At 40.1% G+C, this 13,291-nt stretch overlaps 2 protein-coding genes across 2 annotated transcripts in view; one reads left to right on the top strand and one right to left on the bottom strand.

Annotated features, from left to right (window-relative positions):
- Positions 1 to 9,604, bottom strand: part of ctu2 (cytosolic thiouridylase subunit 2 homolog (S. pombe)) — a 38,972-nt gene extending 29,368 nt beyond the window's left edge. Inside the window, exons 1-3 of the mRNA XM_059993067.1 lie at positions 9,274 to 9,604; positions 3,723 to 3,799; positions 58 to 136 (exon numbers count right to left, since the gene is read on the bottom strand). Coding sequence (XP_059849050.1) covers positions 58 to 136; positions 3,723 to 3,799; positions 9,274 to 9,339 — 222 coding nt within the window. The 5' untranslated portion in view covers positions 9,340 to 9,604. The remainder of the gene's footprint in view (positions 1 to 57; positions 137 to 3,722; positions 3,800 to 9,273) is intronic.
- Positions 9,605 to 9,627: 23 nt separating this feature from the next.
- Positions 9,628 to 13,291, top strand: part of LOC132406933 (E3 ubiquitin-protein ligase RNF166) — a 46,797-nt gene continuing 43,133 nt past the window's right edge. The window contains exon 1 of the mRNA XM_059993068.1: positions 9,628 to 9,812. Coding sequence (XP_059849051.1) covers positions 9,667 to 9,812 — 146 coding nt within the window. The 5' untranslated portion in view covers positions 9,628 to 9,666. The remainder of the gene's footprint in view (positions 9,813 to 13,291) is intronic.

Below are 13,291 nucleotides of genomic sequence, written 5' to 3'. Positions count from 1 at the left end.
TTACAGATTAAAAACTTCATGCTTAAAACTAAAATAATGATTACTTAAATCACTTGCCTGTTCTCCTGGAAAAATTAAGCGTGTCTTCCCTAACATCGCACGGAATTTATGCACAAAGTATTCCCTGAAGCAAGATCTGAATGACAAGAAGCACAAACATTCATACTGAAAGCTGAATGTTTCTTTTTAAAATATTATTGGAGCAATTAATCAATAACTATGTCACTATTCAAATATAATGCAAAGAAAAAATATTTAAATGAAGATTATGTACACATATTCTAAATTGTTCCTCCATGACCAATTATCCTCTCAAAAATAATAAAATGAAAATATTTTAATATTCTTAGTTCCAGTGAGTCACAGTTATCTTAAACATTTCTTCATAAGCTCCGCTATGACGTTGGTGAATTTTCATTTGGTTCTCATATTTCTTCAAAGGTATGCCCAAAACTGCAGACAATTCTTATTCACAAAGTCACAAGGTATGAGATCCTTGGAAACTTGGTTGCATGGATTTGGAATTGACTTGCCCACAGAATGCAGAGGGTAGTAGTAGATAGAACATAATCTGCTTTGAGGTCTGTCACTAGTAGTGTTCCACAAGGATCTGTCTGGGATCCTTGCTCTTTCTGATTTTTATAAATGACTTGGATAAGGAAGTGGATGGGTGGGTTAGTAAATTTGCAGATGACACAAGGGTTGGTGGATATTGCAGACTGTTGTTGTGGGTTCAATGGGATTCAGACATGATAGCCAGATTGAGTTCAATCAGAAAAATGTGAAGTGCTTTGGAAGATCGAATTTGAAGGCAGAGTAAAGGTTAGTGGTAGGGTTCTTAGTAGTATGGAGGAATAGAAGGATCTTGGGGTCCATGTCTACAGATCCCTTAAAATTGCTAGATAAATTGATAGAGTGGTTAAGAAGGTCTATGGGGTATTGGCCTTCATTAGTCAGGGGTTTGAGTTCAAGAGCTATGAGGTAATGTTGCTCTGTAAAACTCTGGTTAGACAGCCATTGGAGCTTTACGATCAGTTCTGGTCACCTCATTATAGAAAAGACGTGGAAAATTTAGAGAGGGTGCAGACGAGATTTAACAGGGTGCTGCTTGGATATGAGAACATTTCTTGCAAGGGAAGTTGAGTGAACCAGGGCTTTTCTCTTTGGAGTGAAGGAGAACGAGAGATGATTCATAAAGTGTATAAGAGTAAGAGAGGCAGAAAGTCAGTCCTTTTCTCCCAGGATGGCAGTGGTCAATAACAAAGGAAAGGTGAGTGGAGGAAAGTTTAATGGAGATGTCAGAGGTATAGGTTTTTTTTAAAAAACACAGTGGCAGGTGACTTGAACGCACTGCTGGGGTGGTGGTAGAAGCTGATACAATAGGGACATTTAAGAGACTCATAGACAGACATATGGATGTAAGAAAAATGGAGATTATGGGCTATGTAGGAGGGAAGAGTTAGAGTGACCATGGAGTAGGTTTACATAGGTTGGCACATCATCATGGGCTGAAGAGCCCACCTGCACAGTGATGTACTGTTCTATGTTCTGAAGTAATTGCAACGGACAGTGAGGACTGCTGAAAACATCACTGGGATCTCTCTCTCCCACCCCACTTTCAGCACATATATCAGAACAGTGCATATACAGTGCCTCCAGCATTGTCAAGACCCTCCCATCCTTCCTACAATCTCTTTGATCTCCAGCTGTCAGGCAAAAGGTACCGCAGCATAACAGTCAGACTGGGAAATGGCTCCTTAACCCAGGCTGCTTGACTTCTTAACAACCTGCTGCCACCTTCTATACATGTACACCCTGTCTGAATGCCCCACCATGCGCCCCCCTCCTCAATTCACAGACACACTCTGATCTTGCATTACTTGACTTCCTCTCACTTTTAGCCAGGATGTTGCCTCAATTGGAGGACTTTAGCCATAGGGAGTGATTGGTTAGGTAGGAGGCTGAGGGGTGACCTTATAGAAGCATATAAGTTTATGGGAAGCATAGATAAGGTAGATAACCATTTTTCCATGGTCGGGGTATTAAAAAAGGATTCAATTTTAAGGTGAGAGGAAAAAATTTTAAAGCTGATTTCAGGGGTATGATTTCCCTCCCCCACCCCACAAAACAGTGGTTGATATCTGGATACATTTAAGAGATATGAGAAAGGTAAAGAACAATTCAGCTCCAATGTGGATAAATGGGATCAATGTAAATGGCCAAAAATCAGCATAGGCATTGGGGTGAATGGCCAATTTCTGTGCTGAATGGTTCCATAGTTTAGTAATCGCACTAGTTCAGTAATCTATCCACTTCATAATGCAATCTTCCATACTCTTGGTACAGCTTTCATAATGCCTAATGTAATCTGTGCAATATTCTCAAATAATATTTCTTCTCTACCTCTCAAACATTGCTATGAACAGAAAATGAAGAGGCTTCAGCATCTCACCACTCATCTTGCTGAATCAAGAGCAACTTCTTACCGTCATTCTGTTATCGATCCATGTGTTTATATTCCTTTTAAACAACTTGCCTGCAAGTTATTTTTACATGTATTTCTGATGTGGAATCTTCTGGAATCCAAAGATGCTGCTTTTTGTATTTACAGATGAAGTTTTTTTAATCAGTAAATTCAATTGGGCAGAGTTGGGCAATTGTCTCATCTTTACAAATCCATTCTAAATGTCTTATACCAACTCAGATTCAAGCATGTGCTTATTAACTTCTTTCTACATCTAAGTCAAGACTAATGGATCTATAAATTCCCATCTTATTTTTTTACCTTTTCATACAGAGTCAGTATCTTAACTCTCCTCAAAGCTCTGGTGTAGCTTCCATTTGGCTCTAGTGGGATCAATAACTATTCTGCACAATATCCACTGAGAACATCTATTACTGTCTTTCAAATGCTCCTCAGGCATTCTTAAATTCAATTGATCGCCACCATAAAAATTAAAATTCATTAATCCATTCTGCCACATATTTGTGCCTATCAACAGCACACTTTCTTCATTATTTGCTTTTTGACCATCTCCTTTTATACCTTTCCTTGAGTTTTTGCACTTTCTGCACATGTACTGTTATCAGTCTTCCTAATATTTATTTTTACTTCATTACTACACCTATAATTGAAAAATTTGTTTTCACCATGACATACTTGCAGACTCCACAAGTTCTCCCTTTGACTGCTTGATATCCTTTGCCACCCCAAAAATGTGCTGGTTATTAGGTTCATTGGTTATTTGTTTTCACCATGACATACTTGCAGACTCCACAAGTTCTCCCTTTGACTGCTTGATATCCCTTGCCACCCCAAAAATGTGCTGGTTATTAGGTTCATTGGTTACTGTAAGATCCCAAAAAGTATAGATAGGTGGGAGGAGAATTAGAGGGGAAAGCAGGGGTGTTAATGGGTACATGAGAGTCAGATATCAGTAGGGTGGTGGAATTGATAGGATACCTCATGGTCAGCATGAACTTGAAGGGCAAAATGGCTTCCTTCAGTGCCATTATGAAAAGAATGTGAACTCTACAGTATCCATTTACACTTCATTGTGATTTGGAGTGCATTTAATTTGGATTTAAAATGCACATATCAATTCAATTAAACAATGGAGCATGGCCTATTCCTGTATTATTTTCTTCTATACTTACAATTTAGTGTGTATTGAGCAATTGTTACATGTTTTGAAATGTCCGTTGCAAGCTTTAATACTTACTTACAAAACGCATCACCAACTCGAATGACCAACACTGCTGAACTGGTCTTGCATTTCATACATGTCTGTGGAACACTGCAGAAAAAAAACTTGTAAATTATAAAAGCAACTTAATCATGAAGTGTTTCAGCCTGAAACGTCAACAGCGCTTCTTCCTATAGATGCTGCCTGGCCTGCTGCATTCCACCAGCATTTGTGTGTGTTGCTTAATCATTTAGTGATATTCAAAGAAACTTCTTAATAAATACATCTTTGATAAAAGAGTAACATTAATACTGTGATACAAGTACAGTAGTTTGTAACCGATGGAAGGGGCAATGTATTGAACACTTGAACTGAGAAAAGTTATCACAGATTCTTCAATAGATGAAAACTTAAATTATAGTATTGGCCAGCATTTGGACTCCTTTCCTAACGTTAGGTTTTAATAACTTCTACAAATGAAACAGGATACTGTGAGAAGAATACAACTAGGAACCAACATTGATGAATCTTAATATGTGTCTTAAAGGGATCAGGGAATACAGGTCCTTTTATTGAAAGTGGCATCACAGGTAGACAGGGTCATAAGGAAAGCTTTGGGCACACTGGCTTTCATAAATTAATGTATTAGGAGTACAGGAGATAGGGTGTTATGTTGAAGTTGTATAAGATGTTGGTGAGGCCTAATTTGGATTACTGTGTGCAGTTTTGGTCATCTACCTTCAGGAAAAATGTAAACAAAGTTGAAAGAGTATAGAGAAAATTCACAAGTATCTGGAGGATCTGAGTTACAAGGAAAGTTAAGACTATATTCTTTAGGGCGTAGAAGATTGAGAGGAGATTTGATAGAGTATACAACATTATGAGGGTTATAGATAGGGTAAATGCAAGCAGACCATTACTTCTAAAGTTGGGTGGGAACACAACCAGAGGTCATGGGTTAAGGGTGAAAGGTGAGAAGTTTAAGAGGAACATGAGGGGAAACATCTTCACTCAGAGGGTCGTGCAAGTGTGGTATGAGCTGCCAGCACAAGTGGTGCACGCAAGATCAATTTCAATACTTAAGAGAAGTTTGGCTAGGTACATGGATAGTAGGCACGTGGAATGCTATGGTCCCAGTGAACAATGCAGTTCAAAGCTGAAGGGCCTGTTTTTGTGCTGAACTTTATGACTAAAATCTCTCTAAATTATTGACCATTAATACTTGAGTTTTAACTTTTCCCACATAAAGACCAACAAAAATCTGGAAGGCATCCAGCACAACCGCTATGATGCTTAAGTGAATGAAATTTTCATGACCAGGATTGATAAACATTTTATTGTTGCTAGGTCAGGGTATCAATGAAATGGAACAAAATAAAGCCAAGTAAATGAAGTTATTGGGAAATCAATAATACTAAATGAAGGAGCAGGTTAAGGAGCCAAATTGTCATCTCAATGTCTTTGTGTTCAGAAGGATGTGAATTTATGTCTTCAAGGATTAAAGTACATCGTTCAAACTAATCCAATGCAATTGCCAAGGAAAAGCTGCAAGGAAATAATTTATTCAACTGTTTTTACTGATCAAAAATTAAATGTTAGGAAAAGGCATCTTTTTAACCAAGAATGGTAATTATCTGGAATACAGTGCATGAGAGTGACTTAAATTGAATCACTAACAGCAGTTAAGTGTCTAAGTGAGCTCTTGAATTGCTTGAGCATAGAATACTATTGGCCAAGTGCTGGAGGGTGGTATTAATATACACTCAGTGTTCAATGAGGATGAGTTGGGCCATGTGGCCTGCTTCCATGTTGTGACGATTCTATGTCTCTATGAGTTTCTTCCCTCAGGAGGATCATTAATCTTTGTGATTCCTTATCCAAACAGTTGTAGAATCTAAATCCTTGAACCAATTGATTTTCCACATTGGCTTTATTTTGTCACATGTACTGTGATACAGTGAAAAGCTTGTATCTAGATCAATACATAGTGCATTGAGGTAGAACATGGTAAAACAATACTAATGCAGGGTAAAATGTAACAGCTACCGAGGAAGTAGACAATAAGGTGCAAAATGATTAAGAGAGAGATTGTGAAGCCAAGGGTCCAGTTAATCATACTACGGAACTAACTAATAGTCTTATAACAGTAGAGTAGAAGCTGTCCTTGAGTCAGTGGTGCCAGCTTTCAGACTTTGTATATTTCACCTAATGGGAGAAGAGAGAATATCCAGGATGTATGAGGCCTTTGACTATGCTGAATGCTTTACTGATACAGAGAGTACAGACAGAATCCATGGAGGGGACGTTTTTCTCCATGATGAGCTAAACTGCGACCATAACTCTGCATTTTCTTCTGGTCATGTGCAGAGTATACTAAGCAGTTATGCATCAAGAAAGGATGCTCTCTATGGTGCATCGAAAGAAGTTGTTAAGAAATGATGGGGACAGGCCAAATGCTTTTAGCCTCCTGGGGAAGTAGAGGCACTGGTGAATTTTTTTTGGCCATGTCTACGTGGCAGGACAAACTATTGGTGATGTTCACTCATAGGAACTTGAAGCTCACCACCCACAACAACACTGATGTAAAATTCTCACTTCCTCAAGTCAATGGCCAGTTCTTTTGTTTTGCTGACATTGAGGGAAAGGTCATTGTCATGACACCATGTTTCTAAGCTCACTATATCTTTCCTGTTATTTCAGGTACGGCCTCCTACAGTGGTAATCACTTGCAAACTTGTAGATGCGGTTAGAGCAGAATCTGGCCACAGTCACAAGTATACACAATGTGAAAGGTTTTTGAAGAATAAGGCAGAAAAGTGAAGCCAAGGACAAGATTAGATAAATCAATGACAACAAATTCCCTAAGGAGCCACATGGTCTACTCCTGTTCCTTTTCCTTATCTCACACTGCACCTATAGTGGAGAAAGTGAACCTTTAGTGTTGGGATTATTGGAAAGCTACAAATAGACAATTTTCTATCGCCCCATTGACTTGTAGCTTGTAGATGGCACACAGACTTTGGAATGTCACTGTGGAATACATAGCCTTGTATCAGTCTTGTAATCAGTAATTAGCCCTGTCTTTCATGATCTTATCCACTTGGGTAACCCTTCTGTATGTATCACTTTACAAAATTCCTGCCTCTTCTTGGGTATATAAACTCCCAACATAAATCAGAAAGCTCTGTTACGCATTTCTCCAATCTAGATTATTTAAATTATAATCAGTTGATGGCACAGTACTGACTCCTGAAAACTCTACTGGCAAACTGCTAGCAATCTAAGAAAAAAATATTTTATTCCTACTGTGAGCTTATTTTTTTTAAAATGCGGTTTCAAATACCTATTGAAAATCCAGGTATACTATAGCCACTGTAATTGAAAATTTAAAAAAACTGTTGCTATAAATCTAGAATAAAAGCAAAAAATACTGCAAACATTCAGGAAGTTAGGCGAGGGTCTGTTACTGTGCAGTATCTCTAAGTTAAACTGAACATCTGCAGAAGGGATCTGGGAGTTCAGATACATAATTCCCTGAAAGTGGCGTCACAGGTAGACAGGGTTGTAAAGAAGGCTTTTGGCATCCTGGCATTCATAAATCAAAGTATTGAGTATAGGAGTTGGGATGTTACGGTGAGGTTGTATAAGACATTGGTGAGGCCAAATTTGGAGTGCTGTGTGCCGTTCTGGTTACCTAACTATAGGAAGGATATCAGTAAGATTGAAAGTGCAGAGAAGATTTACTAGAATGTTGCTGGGTCTTCAGGAGTTGAGTTACAGGGAAAGATTGAACAAGTTAGGACTTTATTCCTTGGAGTGTAGAAGAACGAGAGGGGGATTTGATAGAGGTTTGCAAAATTATGAGGGGCATTAACAGAGTAAACGTGAGTAGGTTCTTTCCACTTAGATTAGGAGATATAAATACTAGAGGACATGGCTTTAGGGTGAAAGGGGAAAGGTTTCGGGGGAACATTAGGGGGAACTTCTTCACTCAGAGTGGTGGGAGTGTGGAATGAGCTGCCATCTGACGTGGTAAATGCAGGCTCACTCTTACGTTTTAAGAATAAATTGGATAGATACATAGATGGGAGAGGTCTGGAGGGTTATGGACTGGGTATAGGTCAATGGGACTAGCGGAATAAAGTTTCGGCATAGACTAAAAGGGCCGAACAGCCCGTTTTCTGTGCTGTAGTGTTCTATGATTCTAAAGAGATACAGCTAAAACATTATCCATTCTCTTTCCACAAATATTCCCTAACATGCCAAGTATCTCCAATATTTTCTGTTTTTATTTTATTATATTTCACCTCTTTAAATATCATACTGGTTAATTGTATTTAAAAATCTGAATAGTCGTGCAGGAGTGAAAATTATTTTTGCCTCTATTTAGTCATACTACGATTGTAAATTTTAAAAGACCTTGTTACCAATATCTTTAATAATGAATACCAACATTTGCCAACTATAGATCTCTCCCTTCTTTCTGAAAAATCTGTTGGGACAGTTCCAGAATACTGGAAGAATATACTGCAACCAGTTTGTTCAAATCCATGGCATGCAGAGTATCAGCTCCAGTTTTATTACTTTTATTTTCCCCAACACCTCCTCACTATCATTAGATCATTTAGTTCCTTTCCATATTTACTATATTTTGTACTCTTGTGATTAAGTGAAACATTTATTGCCTTCGTCCTTTCCAAATGTTGCACATTTTTTTCTGTCAGTACCCAGGAGACCCAAGCTGTATTATAGTTACTCTCTATGAACAGTCGACTGTTCATTTATTACCATAGATGCTGTCTGATCTGCAGAGTCCTGCCAGTGTGTTGCTCTGGATTTCCTGCATCTGCAGGATCTCTATTGTTTATAGCTGCTCTCTTCCGTTTTTACATATTTGTGTTAGCCCTGGCAATTTTTTAAAAAAAGCCGGTAACTAAGCGCCAGTTGACATCTGCTACCACTGAATTATGATTAGTAACTAATCGTCCATTTAAAATCCTCAACATTTTCTTTCTGAATACATTTGACCGCGCCATACACAACCTGTGTTGTAATACTAGGCTGTTTTACACTGAATATATATTTCTGATGATAGAAACAAAATCTAGAACTAAAATATCACAGATATTTCTGGATGCTGGATTCCGGATAAAAAGATCATTCTGGATGCTCCGCGAACAATGTTAATTTGGACTTTTTCTTTGCTCTGAATCGAGAACCAATAGTTAACGCTACTAACATCAACCGTAATGGTCAGAACACATTCTCATTATCAAACGGAATATGCAACTTTTATTTGCACGTTTTCCGACAGTTTATATTTTAATATCTTCGTGCTTTAAAATCATTGTTGATGGGAAATGTGCAAATGAGCACAGTTGACTCCTTCGTGTATTATTTACGCGCAACCACTGACTGCATTGACACGTTTTTGTTGATGCCTCCCCACCCCCGCCGTCCTCAGCCGGGGGCGAGCGGTCCCCGCCGCCGCACCCCTACCCTCGCCCATCCTTAACCCCACCCTCGCCTCGACAAGCGCAGAGAGAGAAATGAATGAGACGTGCGCCCCCCGCTCCCACCTCGTGGCCGTGGCCGAGGCCGGCGCCGCCTGGTGCAGCGGCTCGCCGGGGTAATCGTCCTCCACCTCACACATCCTGCGTGATCCGGTCACCGTCCGGCCGCCGGTTCGCTCTCGGTCGGCACCGCAACCACGGCGTGTCGATGGCGCACGCTACCCACTGCTAATGTGGATCGTTAAGATGCTCAAACGTTTGCACTGACGAACCCTACCCCATACTAATGGCTTTCTGCAGCTCGTCTATGAACATGATTTAACAAAGCAAAATGTCGGTAGTTTCCGTAGAAACGAGTTGGGGTTGCGACCGCCCGTGACGTCACGTTGTTGTGGGCGGCGCGATGTGATGACGCGGGCTCCCGGATGTCGCGGCTTAATGATGAGTGTTTAGGTTGTAGACGGTGGATGATGGCGATGTTTCGGAGTTTAGTCTCCGGGAACCAGACGAAACAGGCAGCGGTATCGGGGGAAAACTTGGCGGATTCGTACAGTTGTCCGATCTGCCTGGAGGTGTACTACAAGCCCGTGTCGATAGCGAGCTGCGGACATGCGTGAGTGTTCCAGAGAGCCGTGGCGGATCGGGAGATAAACAGTGGTAGTCTGGGGGATTAGACAATGGCTGTGCGTGCAGCCGAGGGGAAGTTCACCTGTGTTTGCTAGCACCCGGCCAAGCAGCTTTGCACTGAGACGGCAGGGGAAAAAAAATCACCTCGCCCCCTCAACAGGAGCTTGCGGTTCCCTGTCTGGCTCAAAATGCGTTTAGTGGAGGTTGTCGTGAAGTTATTGAAAAGCTAATTCGATGGCGTCATCTTCACTGGTGCCCTTTTCGGAAGCACGGTTGGACCACATGGAAGCTTATAACTGTTTCTTTGGTTAATACGGGAGTGCCATTATTGATAGCATTTTGGCACCTGCTGCTTTGAGGCAGCGTACTTATGGGAGGGAATCGGATTTTTAAAATTCGGATTTTAAACCCTCTCCCCACCCCTTTGTGGACGTGTTTCAATGATAACTTAAAAGCCATTGTGACAGAAATCCTGTAGTCTTGGTATTTATAACAAGTGCTTCTCATGAGGGTCAGGTTTTGTTTTATAAATCTGTGGTCTCCTTTCAAATGGTAACCCGCAAACTTAGACACAAAATAAGCAACGATAGTTGCACGTTTCTGAAAACCTAATTAATTTATTGATGTGGAAAATAATTATAAACATATCAACATTCGTGATACATCGGAAGCCTTATTTTCTCTGCTGTTTTAATCCCAGCTGGGTGTTAAAGATTTAGCAGATTTTAACCGTTTCTCAATTTAATCAGATAATGCGTGTGGATAGCTCTGTACCATCCCAAGTTAGAAAGAACAATGTTAAATTGTCTGAAGTGCACTGGCAAATTGATGTGTTGACGAGTTCCAGGAATTGGTAGAGACAGTGCTAATGAAATATTCAGTGATGACCAGTAGCCGGGAAACTAACAAATAAAAACTGCAACTGTGGTACTTAGGAAAAGAGTGTGATTTAGTTCTAATTTGTTTATTGGTAGGTTTGGTTGCTCAGAAGGCCAAAGTTACTGAATCATTGTGCAAAAATAATTTGTGTTATGTTAGATTATTTCTATTTTTATTAAATATGGTTTATTATTACTGACAAATGAAATTAGTTTTGTGACAGGACTACAGTGCAAAAAAAATCCATTACAAGAAATAAATTGAGCAAAAGAGGAATAATGAGGAAGTGTTCATGCATTCATGGACTGGTCAGAGGGGAAAAAGCTGTTCCTAAAATGTTGAGTGTGGTCCTTCAGGCTCCTGTACGAGTGGAATACATATGGAACAGGTTCCTAGAATAGTAAATCTATTATGAATCCAAAGCAGTGAACACACTGTCTTAGCACTTGTTCATAATGAAACGGGGTTAATTAGTAAATACAGTACATGTGATGGACTCTCTAGGAAAAGTAAAAATGGGAGATTTTTTCTTGAATTTTGAGTGACAGCTCATAAAAATTGGTCTTCAGATTAAATTATGCACAAAAGGGTAATTGCTTGGGAAATTGATTAAAGATAAATAATAAACAATGGCAAATCAGTAGATAGTAAAATATAGGGGCAGAAGTTTGCTGTTTTCCTCCCATCAAACCTACCACGTTCCCAAGGTCGTGCCGCCAGTCAGTATGAAAAGAACAAGTATCATTACGTGTGAGTTTCACCTTGGAGTAGTGAGAGCCAGCAACACAGAGTGAGAACAGAAACCATCGGAAAGAGCAAATCTCGCTGCATCAGAGTTTCATTTGGGCCAGTAGTAAGAATTGGGTTTTAAGTGGAGCAGCCATTGTGGGATCACCATTGTCAGAGTGCACAGGGTTAGAGTGGGGAACTGAAATTTTGGCTTGAGGCGGATGCCAAAGTCCCGGAGGCCTTTTTGGATAGGCTGTTGTGTACATGGACTAGTGTAGGCTCTGAGGCTTTGGCTTGAGAGGCTTCAGAGCAAGGAGATGCAATTGTGTCACAGGTAAGAACAGGTCAGGTTTTTTAAGTTGACTGAATTACAGCTAATTAAAGTAGGGATGCAGGATCAGATAATTTATTGTATCTGTATGACGTGGAAACTTGCAAACCCTATTGTGGTTTCCAATGACCACATCTGCGGCAAATGTTGTTTGCTTCTACAGAAACATCAATACCCTTGAATGGAAAAATTCTGTAAAAAGTAATGGATACAGCCTAGTCCAGGCATGGGCAAACTACAGCCCGCGGGCCTTATGCGGCACGTTAAGCTTTTTAATCCGGCCCGCAGAACTTGATGAAATTATATTAATAAACCTTGTTAACGTTTTTTCCCCGCAATTCTGGCGTTTTCCCAATAGATGACGCACTCTATATACATTGACCTTTGTTGAGGTGCAGCGTATTACTCCACATTTGCGCTTTACTCTTTGTTCGGCTTGAGCTATTTGTGTGAACAGGCGTTCAGCGTCATGAACATCAACAAAGCCAGCCACAGATCCAAGTTAACTGACCAACACCTCAGATCCATCCTGAGAATCGCCACAACAAAACTAAATCCAGACTTTGATGCGCTGGCTAAAAAGGGAGACCAACAACACTGTTCCCACTGACATTAAAAATAAGTTTCTTCGTTGTGCTATGTAAAAAATGCATTTGAAAATATTTTTTTCAATAAGCCTTACATGTTATATGTCATTTCTGTTAAATGATGGACATGAGTAGTGCGCAGGTGTATGTACGTTCTCAAAATAAAAAATGCGCTCCAGATCAAATAACGTGCTCCGCATACTGGCGCGCTGTCCCTGTTCTGTCTTTGTGCTGGTCGTTGTTGAGTTTTGGCACAGGGGACAATTGAATAAGAAGGAGCAGGACAAGTAGACCTGCATCTCCTACCGTTTTTGAAATAAAGACAGTCAGGAGGAGAGTGATGATGATAATATCTTGAAGTATAACAGAATTTTCAGTGCTTTAAAATAATAACTGCTACTATTAAAAAAAGCTGTATTTTATTCATTTAATTTTCAGTGTTTTAAAAGTCATTTCAATAAATAGCTATATACCATTGGACTTCAAAGACAGATATTTTGTTGTAATGCATTTGTTCATTTTCAATTGAAATTAAAGCACATGTTTTCTACATATCCCATGATATTTTATTTTCTCTTATGAGGTGTATTACCAAAACACTCCGTCCATCTGCTCCTGGTCCGGCCCCCCTGTCAAATTTTAGAACCCTTTGTGGCCCACAAGTCAAAAAGTTTGCCCACCCCTGGCCTAGTCCATCGGGGTAATGCCCTTCCCACCAATGAGCGCTGTTACAGGAAAGTAGCATCCATCATGGAGGACCCCCACCACCCAGGCCATGCTCTTTTAACTGCTGCCATCAGGAAGGTGGTACAGGAGCGTCAGGACTCCGTACCAGGTTCAGGAATAGTCATTACCACTCAACCGTCAGTCTCTTGAACCAGTGGGGATAACTTCGCGCCCCATCACTCAACTGTTCCTACAACCTGTGGACTCACTTTC

The sequence above is a fragment of the Hypanus sabinus genome, chromosome 17 (assembly GCF_030144855.1).
Source record: "Hypanus sabinus isolate sHypSab1 chromosome 17, sHypSab1.hap1, whole genome shotgun sequence".
NCBI lineage: Eukaryota > Metazoa > Chordata > Chondrichthyes > Myliobatiformes > Dasyatidae > Hypanus > Hypanus sabinus.
This window is presented reverse-complemented; position numbering and strand designations above follow the sequence as displayed.